The 25,187-nt window shown below is 52.4% G+C and overlaps 2 protein-coding genes across 10 annotated transcripts in view; one reads left to right on the top strand and one right to left on the bottom strand.

Annotated features, from left to right (window-relative positions):
• The window catches only part of SHMT1 (serine hydroxymethyltransferase 1), a 34,759-nt gene extending 22,168 nt beyond the window's left edge, over window positions 1-12,591 (top strand). For 4 of the 9 annotated variants that reach the window (XM_003809772.5, XM_034942295.3, XM_055101797.2 and 1 more), the window contains 6 exons: window positions 246-458; window positions 4,798-4,914; window positions 7,184-7,306; window positions 9,793-9,909; window positions 11,076-11,186; window positions 11,545-12,591. In XM_003809772.5, the coding sequence (XP_003809820.1) occupies window positions 246-458; window positions 4,798-4,914; window positions 7,184-7,306; window positions 9,793-9,909; window positions 11,076-11,186; window positions 11,545-11,714 (851 nt within the window). In that variant the 3' untranslated portion in view covers window positions 11,715-12,591. The remainder of the gene's footprint in view (window positions 1-245; window positions 459-4,797; window positions 4,915-7,183; window positions 7,307-9,792; window positions 9,910-11,075; window positions 11,187-11,544) is intronic. The other 5 variants (XM_003809773.6, XM_055101798.2, XM_055101799.2 and 2 more) reach the window with 2 other exon arrangements.
• On the bottom strand, window positions 12,408-25,187 carry SMCR8 (SMCR8-C9orf72 complex subunit). The gene is made up of 2 exons (XM_003809775.7): window positions 22,318-25,187; window positions 12,408-17,847 (listed from the first exon to the last, which is right to left on the bottom strand). The coding sequence occupies exons 1-2, from the start codon at window positions 24,675-24,677 to the stop codon at window positions 17,394-17,396; spliced, it is 2,814 nt and encodes a 937-aa protein (XP_003809823.1). The 5' UTR covers window positions 24,678-25,187; the 3' UTR covers window positions 12,408-17,393.

The following is a 25,187-nucleotide window of genomic DNA, read 5'->3' on the forward strand; positions in this document are numbered from 1 at the left end:
ATGTCAGGCCCTGACTGCGCTGGCAATAGTAGTTGGGGCCATCTCAACCACCAAGACGTTGAAGAGTTAGAGTGGTTGCCTTTAGCACAGAGGTGCTTTTTGAGGGCATTCTCCATTTTTGCTCTGAGACTTTAAGGGAAGAAATCTCTGGGCTTTCAGATCTGCACATCTAGAGGCCACTGTGAAGCCAACTCAGCTGGCCGGTGGACATCTCTGATGCAGCTGTGTCACCTTTCCTGTCTCAGGAACCAGCTGCTACTCCCGAAACCTGGAATATGCCCGGCTACGGAAGATTGCAGATGAGAACGGGGCGTATCTCATGGCGGACATGGCTCACATCAGCGGGCTGGTGGCGGCTGGCGTGGTGCCCTCCCCATTTGAACACTGCCATGTGGTGACCACCACCACTCACAAGACCCTGCGAGGCTGCCGAGCTGGCATGATCTTCTACAGGAAAGGTGAGCTCCCGAATGTTGGGTACAGACGGGTACCATGGTTTACATTTCTCCTGTGGGGGTTCAGATTCAGTTGAGGGAGCTGGGAAAAACTCTGACCTGGGATCCTTGGAAAATATTAAGATCCCAGTCCCTTAAAGAGCTGCTTAGGAAGGAGCAGTGACAGGCTTTACAGAAAGGATTCCCAGCCAGGTGAGGTGGCTCGCACCTGTAATCCCAGCACTTTGGGAGGCCGAAGCGGGCAGATCACGAAGTCAGGAGATCAAGACCATCCTGGCTAACACGGTGAAACCCCGTCTCTACTAAAAACACGAAAAATTAGCCGAGTGTGGTGGTGGGCACCTGTAGTCCCAGCTACTCAGGAGGCGAAGGCAGGAGAATGGTGTGAGCCTGGGAGGCAGAGCTTGCAGTGAGCTGAGATTGTGCCACTGTACTCCAGCCTGGGCGACAGAGCGAGATGCCATCTCAAAAAAAAAAAAAAAAAAAAGAAAGGAATCCCCAGAAGGAGACTGTCAGCCACAGCTCCTGCTTCACTTTTGTGCATCCAGGTCCTAGGAACATAGGAGGGGGATCAGCAACCACTATGTGTTAGGATGGTGCCGGTCGCTGAACTCGAGAGGCAGGTGTTTGAATGAAAGGAGGGTGCATGGCTGGCTGGGGGCCACTGGGAGGCCTCACAAGGCTGCATTATTCTGGTGAACTTACAGTGGTCCATCATGTTTCTCAAAGAGAAAGACTCATAGTAGTCAAACTAGAAGACATGGATGTATAAACATTAATATCATTTTAGTGAAGGTTTTTCTTTCCATTACCTTATAACCTACCCCTAGGCACTCCCCTTATTTTCGAATTCCCATACCTGGGAAAGCCTGTTAGTGGTCAGGTCATCATTTAGCCTGTGGTGAGACCTGATGCGCCAACTTTGCATCAGCAGAGACACCAGCCCTCTGGTGACTACATTACTCTTTTTTTTTTTTTTTTTCAGTATTTATTGATCATTCTTGGGTGTTTCTCATGGAGGGGGATTTGGCAGGGTCATAGGACAATAGTGGAGGGAAGGTCAGCAGATAAACAAGTGAACAAGGGTCTCTGGTTTTCCTAGGCAGAGGACCCTGCGGCTTTCCGCAGTGTTTGTGTCCCTGGGTACTTGAGATTAGGGAGTGGTGATGACTCAATGAGCATGCTGCCTTCAAGCATCTGTTTAACAAAGCACATCTTGCACCGCCCTTAATCCATTTAACCCTGAGTGGACACAGCACATGTTTCAGAGAGCACGGGGTTGGGGGTAAGGTTATAGATTAACAGCATCCCAAGGCAGAAGAATTTTTCTTAGTACAGAACAAAATGGAATCTCCTATGTCTACTTCTTTCTACACAGACACAGCAACAATCTGATTTCTCTATCTTTTCCCCACATTTCCCCCTTTTCTATTCGACAAAACCGCCATCGTCATCATGGCCTGTTCTCAATGAGCTGTTGGGTACACCTCCCAGACGGGGTGGCGGCCGGGCAGAGGGGCTCCTCACTTCCCAGAAGGGGCGGCCGGGCAGAGGGGCTCCTCACTTCCCAGAAGAGGCGGCCGGGCAGAGGTGCCCCCCCACCTCCTGGAAGGGGTGGCGGCCAGGCGGGGGCTGCCCCCCACCTCCCTCCCGGACGGGGCGGCTGGCTGGGCGGGGGCTGCCCCCAACCTGCCGGACGGGGCGGCTGCCGGGCGGAGACGCTTCTCACTTCCCAGACGGGGCGACTGCCAGGCGGAGGGGCTCCTCACTTCTCAGACGGGGCAGCCGGGCAGAGACGCTCCTCACATCCCAGACGGGGCGGCGGGGCAGAGGCGCTCCCCACATCTCAGATGATGGGCGGCCGGGCAGAGACGCTCCTCACTTCCTAGACGGGATGGCGGCCGGGAAGAGGCGCTCCTCACTTCCCAGACTGGGCAGCCGGGCAGAGGGGCTCCTCACATCCCAGACGATGGGCGGCCAGGCAGAGATGCTCCTCACTTCCCAGACGGGGTGGCGGCTGGGCAGAGGCTGCAATCTCGGCACTTTGGGAGGCCAAGGCAGGCGGCTGGGAGGTGGAGGTTGTAGTGAGCCAAGATCACGCCACTGCACTCCAGCCTGGGCAACATTGAGCACTGAGTGAACGAGACTCTGTCTGCAATCCCGGCACCTCGGGAGGCCGAGGCTGGCAGATCACTCGCGGTTAGGAGCTGGAGACCAGCCCGGCCAACACAGCAAAACCCCGTCTCCACCAAAAAAATACGAAAACCAGTCAGGCGTGGCGGCACGTGCCTGCAATCCCAGGCACTCGGCAGGCTGAGGCAGGAGAATCAGGCAGGGAGGTTGCAGTGAGTCGAGATGGCGGCAGTACAGTCCAGCCTCGGCTCGGCATCAGAGGGAGACCGTGGAGAGACAGGGAGAGGGAGACCGTGGGGAGAGGGAGGGGGAGGGGGAGGGGGAGGGAGAGGGAGAGGGAGAGGGCTGTTCGGCTACATTACTCTTACCCGAGGCAGGGTCTTCTTGCCCAGCCCCTGGCTGAGACTAGACACAGCCACATGCCCCCTCAGCTTCTCAGCACCCCGTTGCCTCTCTGCTCCTCCAAGGACCGTTTTTAGCTGTGCTGATGTTTCTGAGGCAGGTAGCCATTCCCACCCGCCCAGGAGACATTTGGTTTTTTCCCCCACTGTGTGTTGATGTGATTCATTTCACCCAGTGCTGAGGGACTCCGGAGCCAGCCTATCAGAGCAAGTACTAGCTCTGCCGCACACCCGCTGTATGACTTTAGGGCTAGCTGTGCAGCCTCTCTGTTCCTCATTTCCTCACCTCTAGAGTGGGGACTATAATAATAGTACCTGTCCCTTTGGACTGCTGTTTTGAGGATTAAATGAATTTATGTAAAGTGGTTAGAGCAGTTCTTGGCTCACTAGAAGCTCTAGATAGATGTTACCGATTATGACTGAATAGTAGCTATTATTGATGGTTAACTTTTTCTCAGAAAGGAACCTTATTCTTCATATTAGCCACATGAGCGTTGTCTCTTTCAATGCATCTTGGAGACTCTTTAAATTTTATTTTTGGGGACAGGGTCTCACTCTGTCACTCAGGCTGCAGTGCAGTGGTGCAATCAAAGCTCACTGCAACTTCAACTTCCTGGGCCCAAGCAATCCTCCTACCTCACCCTCCCACGTAGCTGGGACCACAGGTATGTGCCACCATGCCTGGCTAATTTTTAAATTTTTCTGTGGACATGGGTTCTCTCTTCGTTGCTCATGCTGGTCTTGAACTCCTGGGTTCAAATGATCCTCCCACCTCTGCCTCCCAAAGTGCTGGGATTACATGGACTTTTTTTTTCCCCGGAGATGGAGTTTTGCTCGTCGCCCAGGCTGGAGTGCAGTGGTGCAATCTCGGCTCGCTACAACCTCCACCTCCCGGGTTCAACGCATTCTCCTGCTTCAGCCTCCTGAGTAGCTGGAATTACAGATGCCCGCCACCACGCCCAGCTAATTTTTGTATTATTAGTAGAGACAGGGTTTCACTATGTTGACCCAGCTGGTCTTGAACTCCTGACCTTAATTGATCCACCTGCCTCAGCCTCCCAAAGTGCTGGGATTACACGCATGAACCACCACGCCCAGCCACATGGACATTTCTTTAAGGAAAGATGTCCAGGGCAAATTCTTGAATTCTTGGTTACAATGTTAGTGGAGGGAAATTTCTGTCCTTTTTTTTTCTTTTTTTCTTTTTGAGACAGAATGTCACTCTGTCACCCAGGCTGGAGTGCACTGGCGCGATCTCGGCTCACTGCAACCTCCGCCTCCCGGGTTCAAGCGATTCTTCTGCCTCAGCCTCCCAAGTAGCTGGGACTACAGGTGCACACCACCACGCCCGGCTAATTTTTGTATTTTTAGTAGAGACGGGGTTTCACCATGTTGGCCAGACTAGTCCCAAACTGCTGACCTCGTGATCCGCCCGCCTTGGCCTCCCAAAGTGCTGGGATTACAGGTGTGAGCCACCGCGTCCAGCCTGTCCTTTCATTTTTAAGGCCTTGTTCTAGTTGTGTTAAGAAGAGATGCCATCAGAGGAGGCAGGTGGACAGGTGAGGTGCTGAAACCAGTATTCCAGCCAGAGTCATCCATGATGTGTTGGTTTCCAAAAAATAAAGATACTGGTCTGCCCTCAGGAGGCAAGGGTCCCCTCTGCTCCGCTGTGTTACAAATCAGTTCTCCATGCCAGGATAAAGGCCAGGCTTGTGCTTGATTCTTCCCTGGCCAGTCTGGGTTTGAGCCTAAAAAGAAAAAGGGGGGACAGCCCCTATGATCCCATTGTGATGTTTTTCTTCCTCCAGGAGTGAAAAGTGTGGATCCCAAGACTGGCAAAGAGATTCTGTACAACCTGGAGTCTCTTATCAATTCTGCTGTGTTCCCTGGCCTGCAGGGAGGTCCCCACAACCACACCATTGCTGGTAAAACATCATCTGCCTCTGCTCATCCTGTGGCCCCTAATTCCCATCCCACGTGTCCTCCAAAATCGTGTGCCAGGACTTCCACACTGGGGAAAAAGCTGGAGGGCTGTCTCTGTGCAGGAGATGCTAACAGAGTAGGGCATGGTTGAGACTGGCCTAAGGTAGGGACAGTAGGGAATGGCATCCACTCCACATGTACGGCCACCCAGAGGCAAACCTGTGGGTCAGGCCGAGTTTTGTAAAGTACATGGCACCCTCTTAGGGAAGGAATCTGACAGTTAGGAGAGGGCAAAGCACAGGTGAGAGAGATTGGGGTCCAGACCCTGCAGGATGAGTCCCCTTGCCCTTGATGGACCTGGCCTGTGGCAGTGGAGGCCCCTGTGTCTGATCCTCACACCCTGCACCAGTGCCACGTCAGTGACTCCTGAGTCAGATTCCATGCCTGCCCAGCAGGTTCTCATTGACTTGTTCTTTGTCTCTTTGTACAAGTAGCTTAGGACATTTGTGATGACTCAAGAGTTATCCCGCTGCCTTCATGGAACAAGGACATTGGTAGCACTCATTCCCGCTAAGGGGCTCAGGATGAAGGTGTAGCTTCTCAGGAGACGCACAAGCACTTCTAGAGAGGAACCTGGGGACAGCAGCGATTGGGAGATATTAGGCATAAGGGGTGGAAGGAGCTGGGGTCCCGGGTGTGTTCTCATGTTCTCCCATCACACCTACACACTTGGCACCCACAGCTGCTTTAACTCTGGGATGCAGGGATCACCCCATCCACAGCTGCTCTGGACGCCCTTTCCAGTTGTTTTCACAAGTATTGATTGGAGGCTCTGTGCGGGACGCAGGCCCGTGGGTTCTCCTTATCCTCCATTCTCTGTGTCCCTTGAAGCAGCCCTCAGGACTGAATGTGAGATACCAGATAAGTCTGAATGGTGCAGGGTAGGACGAAGGCTGCACCTCCTACCTGCGCTCTGACCTTAGAGAGCTGCATAATCTGGCATCAGAGCATCGGCTCTTAGGCCTGCTAAGTAATCGTTTTCACACATCAAGATTAAAAAGGATGTAAAATCCATCTTGCTTAACAGCTTTGGTATGGTAATGTTAGCACAGAACTTCCATGCTTAGGGAAAGGTTACCTCAACAGCAGTTCCTCAGAGAGAAGCATATCAGCTGGGCGCGGTGGCTCATGCCTATAATCCCAGCACTTTGGGAGGCTGAGGCGGGTGGGTCACTTGAGCCCAGGAGTTTGAGACCAGCCTGGCCAACATGAAGAAAGCCCGTCTCTTACCAAAAACATAAAAAATTAGCCAGGCGTGGCCAGGCGCAGTGGCTCACGCCTGTAGTCCCAGCACTTTGGGAGGCCGAGATGGACAGATCACTTGAGGTCAGGAGTTCCAGAACAGCCTGGCCAACATACAGTGAAACCCTGTCTCTACTAAAAAATACAAAAATTAGCTGGATGTGGTGGCACGTGCCTGTAGTCCCAGCTACTTGGGAAGCTGAGGCAGGAGAGTTGCTTGAACCCGGGAGGCGGAGGTTGCAGTGAGCCGAGATTGCGCCACTGCACTCCAGCCTCAGCGACAGAGCGAGGCTCCATCTCTCAAAAAAAAATCAGCCAGGTGTGGTAGGATGCACCTGTAGTCCCACCTACTCGGGAGACTGAGATGGGAGGATCATCTGAGCCCTGAACATCAAGGCTGCAGTGAACTGTGATCACGCCACTGTACTCCAGCCTGGGCAATGGGAGTGAGACCCTGTCTCAAAAAATATAAAAATAAAAATTTTTTTTAGCTGGGCATGGTGCTCATGCCTGTAATCCCAGCACTTGGGGAGGCCAAGGCAGGCGGATCACTTGAGGTCAGGAGTTCAAGACCAGCCTGGCCAATATAGTGAAACCCTGTCTCTACTAAAAATACCAACAAAAATTAGCTGGACATGGTGGCATGTGCCTGTAGTCCCAGCTGTTCGGGATGCCGAAGCAGAAGAATCACTTGAACCTGGGAGGCAGAGGTTGCAGTGAGCCGAGATCACACCACTGCACTCCAGCCTGGGCAACAAGAGTGAAACTCCATCTCAAAAAAAATAAAAATAATAAATAATAAAAAATTTTTAAAAATATATCATTTTGGAGGAAAAGATAATCCAACCCAAAAGCAAGGGGTGACATTGAAAAGCAAGGAAGCTTGAGTAAAAACAGGAATGTTGTTTGACTCATCATCTGTGTATGATTCTATCCTAGCCTCCTGACCCATTGTCTCTTCTTGTCCAGGGGTTGCTGTGGCACTGAAGCAAGCTATGACTCTGGAATTTAAAGTTTATCAACACCAGGTGGTGGCCAACTGCAGGGCTCTGTCTGAGGCCCTGACGGAGCTGGGCTACAAAATAGTCACAGGTAGAGACACAGATGGTGTTCAGCAGGCCTGTTCTTGTGGTTGTATTAAGGCTTGCTTCTCAGTTTGTGCAACCAGGATGTGGCCCAGGCTCTGCTGCTGCAGCTGCAATGATGGGCCCACCTTGGGAGGAGGTCAGCCTCGCCTCCAACTGGAAAGCCTCCCCCTGCCTCAGACCAGCCAGCCGCCCCCTTGGGTGAGCCACAGATGATGGGAATAGTGGTTGCCATTGGTCACCAGCATAAGGACTGCTTGTCCTCAGAACAGCTTTGCAGGAGGATGACCTGAGGCTCAACTGAGAGGTTGGGCTGTAGTGGTCACACACCTGGTAGGTGGCACCAGGACTGTGTGGTGATGCCTTGCACTGTGCCAGGGGAGTGTCTTCTCTCACCCCGCTGAGCTGGGGGTGCAGGGGCTCTCCCCTCCCAGTTTCCTGCATGTTCCTGGGGAGTTGGCTTGCTATAGGCATGTTTGCTTGGATCTGTACATTCTGGAGCTGATGGGCTGTGAATGAGATGGACTTCCCAGGTCAGGGCCCCACTCTGGGGTGCCATCCACCTCACAGTCACTGCAGCTTTCCACGGAGAACGCATTTTTTTGGCAGGCAGCATACTCAGTCCTCCGGAGGAAGGGCGACTTTATACCTAGTCCCACAAGACTGCCGATTGTGCTAGCAGTGGTGTGGTCCAGGAATATGGGTCCTGCTGTGTGTAGACCTGAGTGCCCACTCTCTGCACCGTGTCCTTTGCCGGATTACAGGCCCTCTGATCTAAGGATTGGGGAGGGATTACAGGCCTCCTGGTCTAAGGAGTGGGGCTCCCACCCAATCCTGCATGTGCGGCAGTGCCTGGGAAGGCCGGGCCAGTGCTGTCTCCTCAGCAGTACCAGCCGTACCCTCTTTTATGTTCTACTTCACTTACTTTCTGTTCTCCCTTCATCCTCCATGTCTTCAAATAATAAAGCTCAAGAAGTCCTCGTGCAGACTGTGAACTTCAGGGTGCTTTAGCTCAGGAGTCCCCAACCTCCGGGCCACGGACTAGTACTGGTTTGTGGTCTGTTAGGAACCTGGCCGCACAGCAGGAAGTGAGCTGGGCCGAGAGCATTGCCACCTGAGCTCCGCCTCCTGTCAGATCAGTGGCAGCATTAGATTCTCATAGGAGCTGAACCCTGGTTTGAACTGCACATGTGAGGGATCTAGGTTGGGCCTAGACACTTTCAAGAAACTATCTTTTTTTTCCTTCTGATTATACCTGCATCCTTATGAGAATCTAATGCCCGATGATCTGAGGTGGAAGTTTCATCCCAAAACCACCCCCCGATGCCATCCGTGGAAAAACTGTCTTCCACATAACCAGTTCCTGGTGCCAAAAAGGTTGGGGACCACTGCTTTAGGTCCCTGTTTCTTAAACTTCAATGTGCACACCACCCCTGGGGCTGTTGGTGCAATGCAGATTCTGACCAGGCCTTGGGTGATGCTGGTCTGGGAGCCACCCTTGGAGTTGTGAGGGTTTAGGCCATAGTCCCTGTCACCATGGGCATCTCATGGCATGGGCCTGCCCTCTCCCTGGTGACTTTGTCATTGTCACTCTGCCATCTGAGGACCCGATGCACATGGCTGAAACAGATAATGCTTGCAAATGCCCTCTTTGGTGCCTGGTGCTATGAGAAGCACTATGTCCAGTATCTTACTTAAACTTCATGACAGCCCTGTGAATTATTGGTCTTTTTGTTACAAATGGGCATCTGAGGTTTCACAATGTTGAGCTGCCTGCCTAAAGCCACATGGCAAGTGGGTGGGCACAGCTGGGGGGCTGCAAAGCCAAGCTGGAGCCCTAGCTCACCCGCATCTTGAAAGGGATCCCCGCAACACAGCTCAGAAGCAGAGGCCCCAGTGCTGTCAGCACCCAAGGCACTACCCCAGCTTAATGAAGGTTCAAAGTGGAAGGATCCTCCTGTATGACCTCGGGCCAGGTCCAGAAAACTCTGTTAGCCTTGCTGTTGTCACCTTACCACTTTGATAATACCATCAGCCTCACAGGATCCGGGAAAAACCTACCACAGGCTACAGTGTCTGGCACCTAATGTGCTCTGTGAACATGCCCCTTACCCCCCAAAGTAAATTGAACTGCTGCCCAATATTCATGCTGCCTTCAGGGGAGCCTTTACCATCAATGTTAGGGAATTGCCCAAGCAACTTGTCAGAGAAAACAAGACAGGAGCAGCCTGAGGAAGCTGTCCCTTCCCCATGGAAGTGTCAGGCCCTCTGCTGTATGATCAGTTACCCCTTTCAAAAGTGCTCTGTCCTTCCTTTCACATTCTTAGGCACGGGCATCTCTCGTGGGGATTAGAATCCCAGGCCATGTGGTGGGGGTGCTCACCTTCCTGACCTCATCTGCTTTGACTGCCTTCATCCTCGCCTTCGTTTCTCAGAGATTCCTTCACGGCATAGAATTCGCCTACATTTCTACATGTCCAACTTTGTTTCCAGGTGGTTCTGACAACCATTTGATCCTTGTGGATCTCCGTTCCAAAGGCACAGATGGTGGAAGGGCTGAGAAGGTGCTAGAAGCCTGTTCTATTGCCTGCAACAAGAACACCTGTCCAGGTGAGAATCATCCTTGCCTTCTCCTTCACTCCTCTCCCATCTGCATTTCTTCTGGCCAAAGTTGTAGCTGATGAATATATTGGCTCTGGGGACAGACCTCACATAAAAACTGTAGTGGGGGCTGGGCACGGTGGCTCACACCTGTAATCCCAGCACTTTGGGAGGCCGAGGCAGGCAGATCACTTGAGGTCAGGAATTCGAGACCAGCCTGGCCAAAATGGTGAAATCCTGTGTCTACTAAAAATAGAAGAATTAGCTGGGCATGGTGGTGCATGCCCGTAATCCCAGCTACTTGGAAGGCTGAGGCAGAAGAGTCGCTTGAACCCGGGAGGCAGAGGTTGCAGTGAGTGGAGATTGTACCACTGCACTCCACCCTTAGCAACAGAATGAGACTCTGTCTAAAAAAAAAAAAACTGGGCCAGGTGCAGTGGTTCACACCTGTAATCCCAGCACTTTGGGAGGCCGAGGTGGGTGGATCACGAGGTCAGGAGATTGAGAAGGCTAACGCGGTGAAACCCTGTCTCTACTAAAAATGCTGTGGTGGCACGCATCACAGTCCCAGCTACTCAGGAGGCTGAGGCAGAAGAATTGCTTGAACCCAGGAGGCAGAGGCTGCATTGAGCCGAGATTGCGCCACTGCACTCCAGCTTAGGCGACAGTGAGACTCCGTCTCAAAAAAACAAAAACAAAAACAAAAAATGGAGCGGGGGCAGGGACCATACCTTGGCTGTCTCTTGGCTGTGCCTTTGTACTTGGCCCTGACCCTGTCAGGGAGCAAAAAGACTGATGTAGAGCTGTTGGAGGTGGTACATTCATCAGATGAGGGAGGTCAGGGCCTCCGGAATCCAGAGGCTGCATTTCTCTGTGGGTTGTTAACAAAATATTGATGACGCATCTCAGACCCAGACAGATGTTACCCTCATTTTTAGGAGCAAGGGGCACATCAGACCACTTTGTGTACTAGTAATTAAGTCAGAGTGGCCAAACGTGGTTGTGCCTTCTTGTGCCTTGGGTTCTACTTTAGTTTCTGAATCAGTTGTACTCCTTGCTAGGGACAGCCAGTATCCTCAGGCCAGTTCTCTTTTGCCCACATGTCCCTTTTTAAATGCACCACCATCACAGTGGTGACAATGTGACTTAGGGACAGAGCCCCGTTTATCTTGTAGGTGACAGAAGCGCTCTGCGGCCCAGTGGACTGCGGCTGGGGACCCCAGCACTGACGTCCCGTGGACTTTTGGAAAAAGACTTCCAAAAAGTAGCCCACTTTATTCACAGAGGTAAGGATAAAAGTTTGGAAGTTGCCACATCTTATTGTGTGTATTTAGTTTCTGATTGTGATGAGTAGCTGAGACCCTGCCACTGAAAGACAGTTCTGCACCAAGGCTGAGTGTTGGGGCGGGAGACAGCAAAAAACACATGTAAATCACCTTGTCTGAGAGGGTTATAAATTTGGGCTGCCCAGGACATCTGTCCAAGGGTGGGTGCATCTCAGAGTAATTGAGGTAAGCATGGAGACCTTGTGCCCTGCCACACTCCCCAGCTGGGGGACATTCTGACATTTGTGCCTCGGCCCCCAGCCATTGTACCCCCTTTGGTGTGTAGTGTGGGGTGACTCATTTGTGTCTTGTGGCACAGGGATAGAGCTGACCCTGCAGATCCAGAGCGACACTGGTGTCAGAGCCACCCTGAAGGAGTTCAAGGAGAGACTGGCAGGGGATAAGTACCAGGCGGTTGTGCAGGCTCTCCGGGAGGAGGTTGAGAGCTTCGCCTCTCTCTTCCCTCTGCCTGGCCTTCCTGACTTCTAAAGGAGCGGGCCCACTCTGGACCCACCTGGCGCCACAGAGGAAGCTGCCTGCCGGAGGACCCCCACTTGAGAGATGGATGAGCTGCTCCAAAGGGGAACTGTTGACACTCGGGCCCTTTGAGGGGGTTTCTTTTGGACTTTTTTCATGTTTTCTTCACAAATCAAAATTTGTTTAAGTCTCATTGTTAGTAATTCTGGGACAGGTTATTAAAGGATTTAAATTTGAACCTGGCTTTCTCACAGCTGGACATAATTCTAGGAAAATAAAATACTATGTCGCCACTTGGCCATAATCATTTAGATGGTGGTGTAGGGCAAAGCTGTTAGAAAGATTCTAGCGTTTTACTCTCCCTGGGCTTTCCTCCGCCTTGCTGCAACAGAGAGGAAATGCCCATGTCCACAGCTTGTACACACTGCCCCCTCACTATCTTGTTATCCAGTGGCATGCCAAAGGAGAACTGAATTAGCTTCTGAAGCTTCTGCTGTAAATCAGAAGTGTATGTTAGTCAAGAGTAAACAAGATGCACCCAGTATGGTGGGAGGGTTTTGCTGTCAGTAGCTCAAAGTATGGTATAGAAATGGCCTCCTCCCTCCATCCTGGGAAGTCCCAGTCCCATCCTGGTGTGAGAATCAACCAGGCTTTCCTGCTCCACCTGAGATAACCAACTCCCTCCCGTAATCAGGAAGCCAAATGTCACCTTCCCAAAGAAATTTTATTTTCACGTAGCTGAAGTGCAAAACATAGATGACCATTTTTAATAAGCACAATCAAATTTTTAACCACAGAATGTCTACAAGAATTATAGCTTTAAAAAATACAACCAATTTTTATATTTCAAAAATATTTGAACTCAAATAAATTAATTTCTTAAAAAGTACACTTCTCATACTATGTGTTTGGCATTGACTCTGGTTAACTCTTGTGCAGCAACACCTACGAGATGCTATCACACACGCGCCAGCTGCACTCCTGCACCAGCCGCTGCAACGACTGCAGCTCACGTGGTGGCGGGGACTCACATTCATAAGACGGGACGGGAACATGCAGTAATAAAATAGCTTTTTAAAAAATAACACATATAAATTCATCACATAGGATTATGCTTTTCACTGCAACCTTGAAGGTGGCATTTATCTCAATCTGTGACTCCAGCTATTTAGTGGCAGACAATCCCGGTGAGGCAGCCTGTGGTCCCACCTTGTAGGTGGCAGCCCCTGCAATCTGGGGTCTAGCCTGTTGGCGTTTGCTTTATTGTGGGTGGAGCAGCTGCTGCAGAATCTGTGAGTTGACTCACCAGTCCCTACAGTTCTGCTACCGAAGTGGTCTTCAATTCAGGGGCCTGACCCCTCCCCAGCTGGAGACAAGCTGCCATCTCCAGGGCTCGCTGTATACAGCCTCCACTCTTGGGCTGAATAAGCACTCCCAAGAAGCTGGGCCCCTACCAACAGATTAATTGGCTGCAGAGTGCTCATCCCCTCCCCACACCCCCATCCACCCCTGCCTCCTCTCCTTTCCACTGCTTTAACCAAACCTTAATGAGGTAAGGCCAGGCTAGGTCAGGGCTCGAAGGAAAATGGGCTCAGGAAAACTTAGTTTGCCCAGCCTTGTCAGCTGAGATTGGTTTTGCTTTCCAGCCAGAAGTAGAAACTTGATGCTTTTTTCTTTTTGCAGTGTTAAAAACCGTATCTCCAGTTTTATTATGTTCCATCACAGTATTGGGGCAAAGCCAGAAAGCTGATTGGTTTGCTTCAAAACACAAACCAAGGCACTGTCTTCTGTGCTTTTCAGGGAGGTGGGAAGGTAAAGGAGACTGCCCACTATAGGGGCTCAGTTCCCCCAAAGGCCTTGCACACCTTCTGATAAACCCCCTGGCTGAGGCAATCCTACTGGCTGTGCAGACAAAGATGTGACAGCAGCACTAGATGCTGACCCAACAAGCAGTGCTGGGCCTGGGCGGTGGGGCATGTTCAGCACTGCGGGCAGCAGTCAGCACATGCAAGACATTCAGTGAGCAGAGGGCTGCCCTCGGCCTCCAACTGCAGCCGCCCTGGCGCGTGAAATGAAATTGGTGGGCCTTCCTAGGATTGTGAAATGGGACTTGTCATTTGTGTGAGGTTGAAATCTACTATACTTTGAATATGGCAACTGTTTTCAACCACTGAAGCAAAGAAGGTAAAGGCCAGATGGGGAATGAAAGGTAAGGTACTGTGGTCTATTTCCAAATTTGGGAGCAATGTGTGTAACTTCAACTGTTGGAGTAAATGAGTTATGGAAAAGCCACAATTTCTAAAATCCCAAGGTTCTACCAAAGGAGTGAGGTTCCTGGGGAAACAGGCGTGAGGCAGCAGCTCAGGCTGATGTGTCCTGTGCGATATAAAAAGCTGTGGCCTGATCTCTAAAGTGGGGCTTTTGGAAATCACCAGTCCACAACTACCTGCCTGGCTAGTTTAACCTAGACTGCTTCAGAAGCAAGGGAGGGGGATAATGGACTGGAGGAAAAGCTGACACAAAACTCAAGACAACCAGTTTCAGTACCTGGGCCCTCAAAGCAATAGTGAGGACTGAGAAAGTAGCAAGGGGCACTGATGTCATCTGTTTTCTGGGAAGTGTTATTTTTAATGGTTTCATTAAAAACTTACTAACCTTCTACTGGAAGAATACCTCAAATGAAAAAAAATTTTTTTTTTGAGACAGAGTTTTCGCTCTTGTTGCCCAGGGTGGAGTGCAGTGGCGCGATCTCGGCTCACTGTAACCTCTGCCTCCTGGGTTCAAGTGATTCTCCTGCCTCAGCCTCCCGAGTAAGTGGGATTACAGGCACGCACCACCAGACCTGGCTAACTTTCTTTGTATTTTTAGTAGAGATGGGGTTTCACCATGTTGGCCAGGCTGGTCTCGAACTCCTGACCTCAGGTGATCCGCCCACCTCGGCCTCCCAAAGTGTTGGGATTACAGGCGTGAGCCACTGCGCCCGGCCTCAACTGAAAATTCTTGATGAGATTAGTCCCACTGCATAGGTCTCACCACTGAGGTTTAGAGATGTGAGACTCAGAGTAGGTTTCAGTTCCCCGGAGTGAAGGGGGCATAGGGAGGGGCAGGGCTTCCCAGTGTTAACTGCCTCTGCCCAAATCATGACTCAGTCCTGGTACCACGTCAAGATCCCTTTGAAAGGAAACATACTTTGCATCAAGTAATCCTTTGAAACTGCCACATTGAAAAGTTAGTTTTTAACCCAAAGATAAATCTGGGAGCTAAACACTAGTCACGAAGCCATCTTTACTTAATGAAGAACCACCTTGAGGGAGACCAGCCCTGCTTGCCACTTACATGGCTGCCCCTGAGACAGTCTGTTCTGTTCATGCCCCAGCAGCCTTTTGCCTTAGGTTTCAGGACCTTCTGAACCACCCTTGAGGGTGTGTGCCAGCAAATACCTCAAGTGGACTTCTACTTAGGACCACTTGAGTGCACCACTTCAGCTTCTAGAAGGCCAAGTGTGGCTGCAATTCAGGATCTGCCCCAAACTCATCAGCCCTTCCCAAGTTTCCCAGGTGAGAACAGTATGAGCTGTGAATTTCTGTGTTGGTGTGACAGGAATGCCACAGTGGTGGTGCCAGTGATCACTTTCTGACCTTCCTTCCTTCTCAGATAAAATGTTGCAGTTATGGCCTTGGAGGCCTAAGTAGACAGCAATTAACCAGCCAGTGAGAAAACGAATCAGCATCTAGAACAGGAGGGGAGGGAACCGTAACAGATAAGGCAGCCCACGATTAGAAGCAGGCTCCCTGCACAGCCTCTGCCTCCAGCGCAAGTAACAGACGTTTCACATTTAAAGGCTGCCAAGGTATTGCTGGCGACTCTCCTGTCTGTGAACATGCGCAACGGGCACAGGTACAGAGAACCAATGAGATGTAGGCAGCACCATCTGCCACAAAAGGTTCTCCATCGCAGCCCCAGGAGCAAAATCAAACACCTCTGATGGGAGCAAGGACCCTGAACAGAAGCCAACGGCTGGAGCCAACGGGCCATGCCCTTAAAACGAGGACTTGGACAAGGAGGGAACCACTGGAGTGACGTGATGCAAGCCCTCTTCGGTCACTCTTGGCTTCCACCAGGGGTCTCTGCCTCCTTGATGAGAAGAGAAGCTGGCTGGCTCCATGATGACCTCGATGGCGTACTACAGGCCGATGGGCAGGCCGGGCCTCAGCAGCAGGCGCCAGCAGAAGCACACCCAGGGCTGATTCAGGTCCATTTCAGCACAATTTTTGTGGAACAAATTAAAGAAGCAGTAATACCAGAGCTGTCCCCACTTAGGGAATAAAATTTTCAAGGCTGCAAGAAACCCTCTGTCTACAAACCAGTGGCCATTGCCTAAGGAGGCTCGGGGAGGCCAGGGGATCACTATCAGTGGGATAGGTGCTGGCGGAACCAGGGGGTGTCTCCTTCCCAGTTTCAAACTTGTCCTCAGAAGGGGGACTTAACTGGGGACGGCCGTGAGCTGTGGTGACTGAGGTGCACACAGCCTCCCAGAGGCAGAACCTGAAGAGCGCCACGTGGTAGCTCATCCAGGAAATCCGTGCTATTTGAGTTCTCATCGGCTGGGCCAACCACCTGCACCAGCTGACTAAACAGAACCGTTGCTGTCCCAAGCCCACGAGACCCAGTGAGAGGTAGTGAAGTGGTTGCAAAGGTTTATGTGGGTGGGAGCTGGAGTGTGGCCTCTGCCATGTTCACACGGGTCTGCAGACCTTCCCCACGAGGAAGGTCAGTGCTCATGTGCTCTGGCCGGCAGGAGCTGGTGGGCCACCCAGGAGAGATGCTGGCTGCTCCTCCCTTGCATGGTGGTGATGGCCTCATGGCGCCTCAGCCCTGCTCTGCCTGCTGTGCTCTCCAGCCCCCAAGGTGGTCCTCACCATTGGCTTTGGTCACTTGTGCCCGCTTCACACTAGGACTAGTGAACACTCTGCTCGTTCCTGGTGAAAGAGTATAGGGAGTGAGTCCCAAGGCCCGCTCACAGGCACTTCTCTCCCAGGTAAAGGTGGCGACGACAGGGGACAGGGTGCTGCTCACGCTCTGTGGCCCTGAGGCCAAGGTCGCATGTTTCCCACGACCCAGAGGGTGGCAGCCTTTCTCACCCCCACTGGCTGGTCCAGGGCCTCCCCTAGGACAGTGGGCTCCAGGAAGCAAATAAAGGGCTGCATCTGGGTCTGAAGGAGGCGATGGGTGTTCTGCCCTCCTGTTTTCCACCAAACCACAACAGTTACCTGGCTGTCACCCTTGTTCATTTTGCCACTCAAGTGTCCGGCAATGCTGAATACAGCCAGTGTGCTCCTCCCATCAGGCTTTGGCCTTCCTGCCCTCACCCTGCCCCACCAAGGGACTGGTGGCTTCCCTTCTGCCCTGGCTGCCAGTCCTCAGAAAACCAAGGCCCCCTCCATATCCAGGGGCCACTCTTCACCAGGGAGCCAAATGTAGCTGTCATCATCCCTCCAGACGCCTTTAGAGGGAGCCAGGCTCCACTTCTGCCCATGTCCAACTTGAAAACTACTAGGAGCCACATGGGAACCATGCTGCCAGACACCAGAAACCTAAACAGTCCAGCTCAGGCAACTGTTTGGTCATGCCAACCCCTCCCCTCCCCATACCCTGAGTCACAGGTCTTGGTCACAGTGTCTGGGACCGACCTCAGATTTTATACAAAAAGCTGGGGACATAGTCAAACCTGAGCATGGGGTGGCTGGTCCCTGGAGATTCCTGCATGTAGTGCAGCTTCAGCAGCTCAGCCAGGTACTGGACCACCCTAACATCCTCATTCACCAGACCCAGGGTCAGCTTTAGGAAGCTCATCTGGCGGCTGGCTACCAGCTCCTCTGTCTCCTTGTCGTGGGTAGGCAGGTGCAGGTGGTGGCAGAAGGTGTAGAGGAAGGCCTTGGAGCAGAGCTGGGTGAGCATGCTCTGGACATGCAGGTAGTAGGTGCTGCCCCGCTTGATCTGTGTGCGGTGGTCTGCCAGGCGGGGCACCAGGGTGCCTCTGTAAAGGGGGCAGCGCAGGGTTTTGTTGTCAAGGTCCAGGATGCTCGTGTAGCGGCTGTAGCGGCTCAGGGCGTGGAGGGTACCGGCACCGGCAGGGGAGGCCACTCTGAAACAGACAGGCCAAGGTCAGGAGGAAGGGCAAGGGCCGGGAAAGTGGAGGCAGAAGCTTGGGAGGTGAGGCCTCCTGTCCCCAGGCCAGCATCCACCTAGCCAGCATGCACTGGCTCTTCCTGGAAGACAAATCTGATCATTGTAATCTTCAAAGGGCTCCTCACCACTCTTATGACCAAGGTCAAAAACATGCTGGGTGGCCCACAAAGCCCTTTGTGGTCCGATTCCTGCTGAATGGACTCTTTTTTGGAGCCATGGCAAGCTTTCAGTGGGGCCTTAGAATTACAAACCTCTTTGTTCAGGCCAGGTGCAATGGCTCACACCTGTAATCCCAGCACTTTGGGAGGCCGAGGCAGGCGCATCGTGAGGTCAGGAGATCGAGACCACCCTGGCTAACACGGTGAAACCCTGTCTCTACCAAAAATACAAAAAATTAGCCGGGTGTGGTGGCAGGTGCCTGTAGTCCCAGCTACTTGGGCGGCTGAGGCAGGAGAATGGTGTGAACCCAGGAGGCAGAGCTTGCAGTGAGCCAAAATCGTGCCACTGCACTCTAGCCTGGGCAACAGAGCGAGACTCTGTCTTAAAAAACAAAACAAACAAACAAAAAAACTTCTTTCTGCCTGAAATAACCTCTCTCTCTTGTACTTAGCTTAATTTAAAGCATATTCAGCCTTCCCTGATCCTCTCCTGCTTTCCTGCTGTGACCTTGGCCAAATTCATTAACCTCTCTGAGCCTCACCTATAAGATGGAGATAACAGTTCCTACTGTTTTTATTTATTTAGAGACAGGGTCTTGCTCTGTTGCCCAGGCTGGAGTGCAGTAGCACGATCATGACTCACTGCAGCCTTCATCTCCTGGGCTCAAAGAATCCTCCCACCTTGGCCTCCCAAGTATTTGGTACTATAGGCATATGCCACCACACCCAGATAATTTTTTGTAGAGATGGAAGCTTGCTATGTTTCCCAGGCTGGTCTTGAACTGCTGAGCTCAAGTGATCCTCCTGCCTTGGCCTCCCAAAGATTTGGGATTACAGGCATGAGCCACTGTACAGGCCAGTTACTACTATTACATCCCTCATGGGGTCGCTGTGGAGACAAAATGAGTTGTGTTTAGGACAATGCTGGCCCTCGGTAGGCGCTGCTGTCATCACCATCACTACTTTTAGCCTAGCACTGACCAGTGGGGTGACTGCTGTTTGTTCATTGGCTTCTCCCCACTGGACAAGCAGCTCCAAGATTCTAGGGTCCCAGAACTGCATCTGATCTGGTCTCATGCCCCCAATGCCTGGCACATGAGAGCCAGGAAAAGCCAGTGTTCACTCAGTGAGGGGAGCGGTTCCTTAAACACTCTCCTGAAGCAGCTTCCCCAGAGCAGCAGGGACTGACCTGTAGGGCCCAGACATTTAGGGTTTACGTCAGACAGGTATGGTGTAAGAACGACTGACGGTGACTTGGGACCAAGGTAATCTCACAGTACTTTTTCCTTCCTGGGTTTTATCTTCTTGTATATTTAACAATCATTTACAGAGCATCTATAACATCCCAACATTGACCTGGGAGCTAACACTGTAATGAAGAATGACCTAGAACTCTTGTCCTGCATGAGCTCAGTCTGATTGAGAAAAAAAGAAATGTGCACAAGTACAGTGAAGTGAAGGGAGACAAGGTCTCATTCTCCCTGGGAAAGGCTGTAGTTGGGAAGACCTGGGGGATTCGTGGAGTTGCCTCAGAGCTGGCCCTCAGAAGCAGCGTGGGCTCTAGGGACTGAGGAGGGTGTGGCAGACCATGGCAAAAGCAAGGTCACAGAGATGGGACAGCTGAGACAGGCCATGCATACTGCATGCATCCTGACCATAGGGACAGCACTGGGCTATGGACCACATGCATCCCACAGGCATGGAGGAATTGGGGCCTGCAGGTGGCTGACAGCTAAGAAAGCTCACGAAGGCAGTGAGACGCTCTCCTCAACCCATGCTGCATGGCCCCTGTGTTCCGGGACCTTCTCAGCTCTCTAATGCCTTCACCCTCACCTCCCCAAAGCGGGGCTGGCCAGAGTCAAACACCTCCCAAGCTCCGCACATCCAGCTCCACAGGTGCTGCCGCCACAGGGCACCCAGGCCTCACCTCCCACCTTTTTGCCCCTCCATCTCTGCCGGGATACCTGCTCCCAGGCCCAGCATCCCCTGATGCAGCTGACACCTGCCCCAATGGTGACACTTCTTTTGGAAAAAGCTGGCTATTCTAACTGTTCCTCCACTTCTGTTTCCATAAAGCTCCTCCTCAGGAGGCCAGATGACACGGGAAGGGACAAGCCTCAGGTCTCCGGCCCCCAAGCGCACGGCACCCCAACTGCAGCCTCACATTGCACTTACCATGCCCGCCGCAGGAGGACACCTCTCCACCAATGAGGACACAGAGGACTGGGTAAAGCGGCAGCTTGTGCAAGGTCACCTAGCTAGCAAGTGGTCAAGCCAGGACTCAACCCAGGGCCTCTGACACACGCTAGGCTAGCACTTTCTCCAGGCAGAACTGTGCTCTGCTTTTCGGTCTGGGCTTGTGACTGCTGCTTAGTAAGCAATACGATGACCCCTGGTGTTCACTTAAAATGACAGCAGGGCCGGGCTCACGCCTATAATCCCAGTACTTCGGAAGGCTGAGGTGGGCCGATCATTTGAGACCAGCCTGGCCAACATGGTGAAACCCTGTCTCTACTAAAGATACAAAAATTAGCCTGGCATGATGGCGCACGCCTATAATCCCAGCTACTGGAGAGGCTGAGGCACGAGAATAACCTGAGCCTAGGAAGCAGAGGCTGCAGTGGGCCGAGATCACATCACTGCACTCCAGCCTGGGCAACAGAGCAAGACTCTGTCTCCAACAACAACAACAACAAAAAACACACAAAACAAAAAAACCCGCAAATGACAGGATACCAGCTTGGTTGTTTAGCCATCTCTTATCCCCACAGATGGCTGACCCAACTACAAGCATTTCCAGGCAGAGTGAAAAAAATCAAGGGCCAGCAAGACTGGTGTTCGGAGGTGAGAGTCCTGAAAGAGAGTCCATCATGTGAGCAGTGGGCCTGAGTGAGGAGGCACACTTCTGGGCCGTGGTGCTCAGAGTGCAGAGCCTCTGCAGCGCAACACCTCCGAGGATAGGAAGGTCACAACCACCGAAGACATCTCTCCTGCTCGAGATTTTTAAAGTTGGGCCTCAGGTAGGCCCCAGTCTGCCTGCCTGTGTCGGTGCCCGTTCCACCCTCTGAGTGCTTCTCAGGGCCCAGCACTGCACTGTGCTGTGTTTTTTTGGACATGCACTAAACGTGGACCCTTCCGATGGCTCTCAGGTGGGCCCTGGGAGCCCTTCAGAGGTGTTCAACACGATTGGGTGACTGAATGAGATGGTTGGTCCGAATCCAGACAGCGAGTGGTGGCACACCAGGACTTGACCCAGACCACCCACTGCTCCCGCTAACTGCCACAGCCCACAACAGTTTCATCTTATCATACCCTCAGGTGGCGTCTACTGCTCACCTCCCCCAGGAATTCTCTGGGTGAGCTGTAGCCCATCCCATTCCCATTTGGCCCCGCAGGGGACCCTCCAGGGTGCAGGGCTCCCCACACCTGCCCGCTGCACCTCATGCCTGTGTAGGATGCTGGAGGCAGATGCTCCCAGCACCCAACATCTGCACGTGCTCTGAAGGTTGAAAGAGCACTTACAGGGACAGCAGCCTAACCCTTTCCCCCGGAGTCATCTGTCCCTTCTGATGGGCCTTTTGCTTTTATAGAGAGATGCTCCCTGCAGTCGGGCTGGCAATGGCGACAGATAAATTCCATGTCTTACCTCACACCAACTGAATCAGAACCTCGAGGGCTTGTGACTCAGGAATCCATGATTTTAAAAACTTTCCGGCCAGGCACGGTGGCTCACACCTGTAATCCCAGCACTTTGGGAGGCTGAGGCGGGCAGATCACCTAAGGTCAGGAGTTCCAGACCAGCCTGGCCAACATGGTGAAACCCTGTCTCTACTAAAAATAGAAAAGTTAGCCGGGTGTGGTGGCAGGCGCCTGTAATCCCAGCTACTCAGGACAGTGAGGCAAGAGAATTGCTTGAACCCGGGAGGCGGAGGTTGCAGTGAGCCAAGATCGCGCCATTGCACTCCAGCCTGGGGTACAAGAGCGAGACTTCGTTGCAAAAAAAATAAAAATAAAAATAAAAACTTTCCCTAATAATGCTGACACAGCTCGGGGACAGATGGGGATTGGCAACCACCTAGGAACTGCAACCCCCTCACATGACAGACAAGGAAATAGAAACCAGAGAGGGGGATGACTTGCCAAAAGTAACACAGTGGTAGGAACTGGGCCCTGTCTAGAAGCCAGGCTTCCTGATTCTGGCTCCACCACACCAATATGCCTCATCCCTATCTGGCCAAGGCCCTTCCCCACCACCTGGAACCAGTTACCTCTGCAAGCCAATAAGCTTCCACTTCTGAAAATCCATAATGTGCAAAGGGGAGGAGGCCCAATGTTTCACGGGCTTAGCGTAGCAGCCATAGCTGGGGACAAAGATAGCCAGTGCAGTCACGAGTTTCCTGACTATGGCCTCATCTTCCCCCAGGACCACAAGTGTCCTCCCACTGAGCAGGGAGTAGATGGCTGGGTGGGCAAAGGGGTACTGGCGGATGAATTTTAAGGCGTTCTGGCCAGCCCTCTTTTTATGCCTATCGGAAGACAGGCCAGCAGGATAAGCAGAGGGGATCCTGTCTGAGCTGGTGGACGCTACACTGCTCACGTAGCTGGTGGTGTCTGAGTAGTTGTCCAGGCTGGTCTTACTGATGTCCCGGCTAGCCAGCAGGTGGCTCGGGTCCAGCTCATAAGTGGGAAACCCTTCACAACTGTTGTCTCGGGAAGAAGGGTTGGCATTTTCCATTGAAAAGTCTACACGGAACCCCTGGTCCTTCTGCCTGTGGCGCTGTGGGGGGCTGCTCACCACCCCATCCTCGTCAGAGTGTGTGTGGGCTGGAGTGGAGGGCAGCACCAACTGACCATCGCTCTCCTTCCCAATACAGCAGGAGGAGTCTATTTGTGATGGGGTGTTTTCTATGCTGCCTTCCTCTGTCTCACCCAGTTCTGGTGGACTGATGCTTGCCTGGAAGTGGATGGCTCCTTCATTGCCATCTGGATATGATTCTTCTTCATTAATGGCACTTGGGTAGCTGGCCTTAAAGTCATCAGGGATGAGGGCCTCAGAGGGGCAGGTACTGAGGACTTCAATACTGTCCTCGCTGATGGTCCTGTGGCTGACTGCTTTGCTCCGGACCACCTGGGGGCTCAATGGTACTGTGAGGCTTGCCTGGCTGTCAGATTTAGAAAGCACGGAGGTGGATTTCTCCGTGCCCAAAACTTCAATACTTTCACCACTGCTGATACTCCCTTTCATATCCATATCCAGGTAGTCCAAGTTTTCCTGGGGGTCGAAACTGCTCAACTCAGTCACTTCCACTTCCTTGTACTCCTCATCTTCCAGTTCCTGCTCCATCTTGATCAACACAGACTCCACACTGGACTTGTAAGAACCAACACTAATTAACACTTTAGGAATTGGGCATTCTTCTAGAGAACTGGAAGGCGGCCTGTCTTGACTGGGCTTAGAGGGTATGCTTTCTTGTTTCTCCACCATCCTGTCATCGACCTCCACAAAGTCTTCAAAGAGAAAGTTTGTTATATGCTGTTGTTTTAGAAGTGCTCTATCAATCTGACTGGTCAGGAGGTAACACAGGTCTCCTCTGAACATGTGTTCAATGTGGCTGAGCTGAGCCAGGGTCTGGGTGAAATATTCAGTGTCACAGAGCTCCTCCAAGGTCTTCAACTTCTTGTCAAAACACTTGGTGGACTTTGCTTTGATAAGTTTTGGGGTGTAGGCTGGTCTGCAGGTGTAAAGGTCTGTGTCGGCAGACTCATCAGGGTTAGAGGTAGTGGATGCCTGGCTGGCCTGATCCTGGATGTGCTCCATCTCACCAGGACACAAATCATGCCCCTTCAACTTCCGATGAGGGTATGAGCGGATCTGCTTCAGCAGGTCTTGATGTTCAATGATGGACTTCTCCACACTGGCCAATTCATTGGCTTTCTCAATTGCCTGAGATGAGTAAAAGCCTTTGTCGTTGGCTTTCTTCTGGATCTCCGTTTCTGTGTGTAGCACTGTCCTGGTGTAATCCAAGTCTTTCAGCTTTTTTTCAAGTTCCCCAGCAAATGCCTTCCTGTTGCCAGTCTTCAAGCACTCAGAAGCTCTGGAAAATTCGGCTGAAAGCTCCTGGAACTGCTGCATGATTTTATGCTGGTCTGCAGAGATATAAGCCATGCAAAACGGCCTCACGAAGCCACGGGCCTCCAGGTCGTATAGGGTAAGGTGGTGCACGTATGCAAAGGCGCCCTCCTTAGAATCTCCCAGCACCACCTTGGAGTCCTCCACGAAGTTCAGCTTGGGGTAGGCAGATCCAGGAGGATGGCCCACGAAGGAAGCCTGGTAATCCACAGACATGATACGCAGGGAGAAGTAATTGAGATCAAAAGTGCCAAAAACTTTGGTGTCATTGGGGATGGTCAGTAAGGGTTGGGGTCCCACCTGCTCAGAGAACTCGGAAATAAGAATGAAGTCCCTCGAAAACTTGGCCCCGGACAGTTTTGACCAGGGGTTAGCACCCTGGCTGGCGAAAGGGAAGAGCGGCACCGAGTACTCCTCAGGCAGGGCCGGCTCATTGTAAGGCTCTTCTTCATACTCTTCCTCTTTGGTGAAGGCCACTACGTCAGGGGCGCTGATCATATTTCCAGATATATGAAGAAAACATTGAGAGGAAGTGGGAAAGAATGCGGTGTTAATCGACGCGCAGAAGGCAGGCCTCCGGAGAAGGAAGTGAAGCCCTTACGGCCTTCTTTGCGACTCTCCGAACCCGGGGTCCTAGGCTGCTTCTCACACACCCGAGGAGAAGAACTCTAGCGGACCCCTCAGAGTTGTAGCTCCTCCGGAGCTCTCTGAGGCCTCATGAACGCCAAGGCCGCAGGCCCAACTGCCCTTCTCTTCTTCGTCCGGCGAGCGCGGCCAGCACAAGAAACCTGCAGCGAGATCACCTGCACTCTCCGGAACCCACTGCGACAGCAAAAGCCCCCGCTCTGAACCAGGCTTAACGCGAGGCTACGGGACGCCGCAGGGGTCAGCCAAGCGCTGCTGCCCCTCACTGCCCGAGGGCAGAAACCGTCGCGGCTCCTAGGACGCCACAACCCGGATCCTGCTAACGCGGCGCCGCCATCTTGACATCACATGACTCCTGGTGTC

This window comes from Pan paniscus, chromosome 19 (genome assembly GCF_029289425.2).
Source record: "Pan paniscus chromosome 19, NHGRI_mPanPan1-v2.0_pri, whole genome shotgun sequence".
In the NCBI taxonomy this organism is placed as follows: Eukaryota; Metazoa; Chordata; class Mammalia; order Primates; family Hominidae; genus Pan; species Pan paniscus.

Coding starts and splice junctions, on each gene's coding strand:
- SMCR8 (XM_003809775.7), bottom strand. CDS start 24,677: ATGATCAGCGCCCCTGACGTAGTGGCCTTCACCAAAGAGGAAGAGTAT. Junction 17,848..22,317: donor AAGCTTATTGGCTTGCAGAG/GTAACTGGTTCC, acceptor TGTCTGTTTCAG/AGTGGCCTCCCCTGCCGGTG.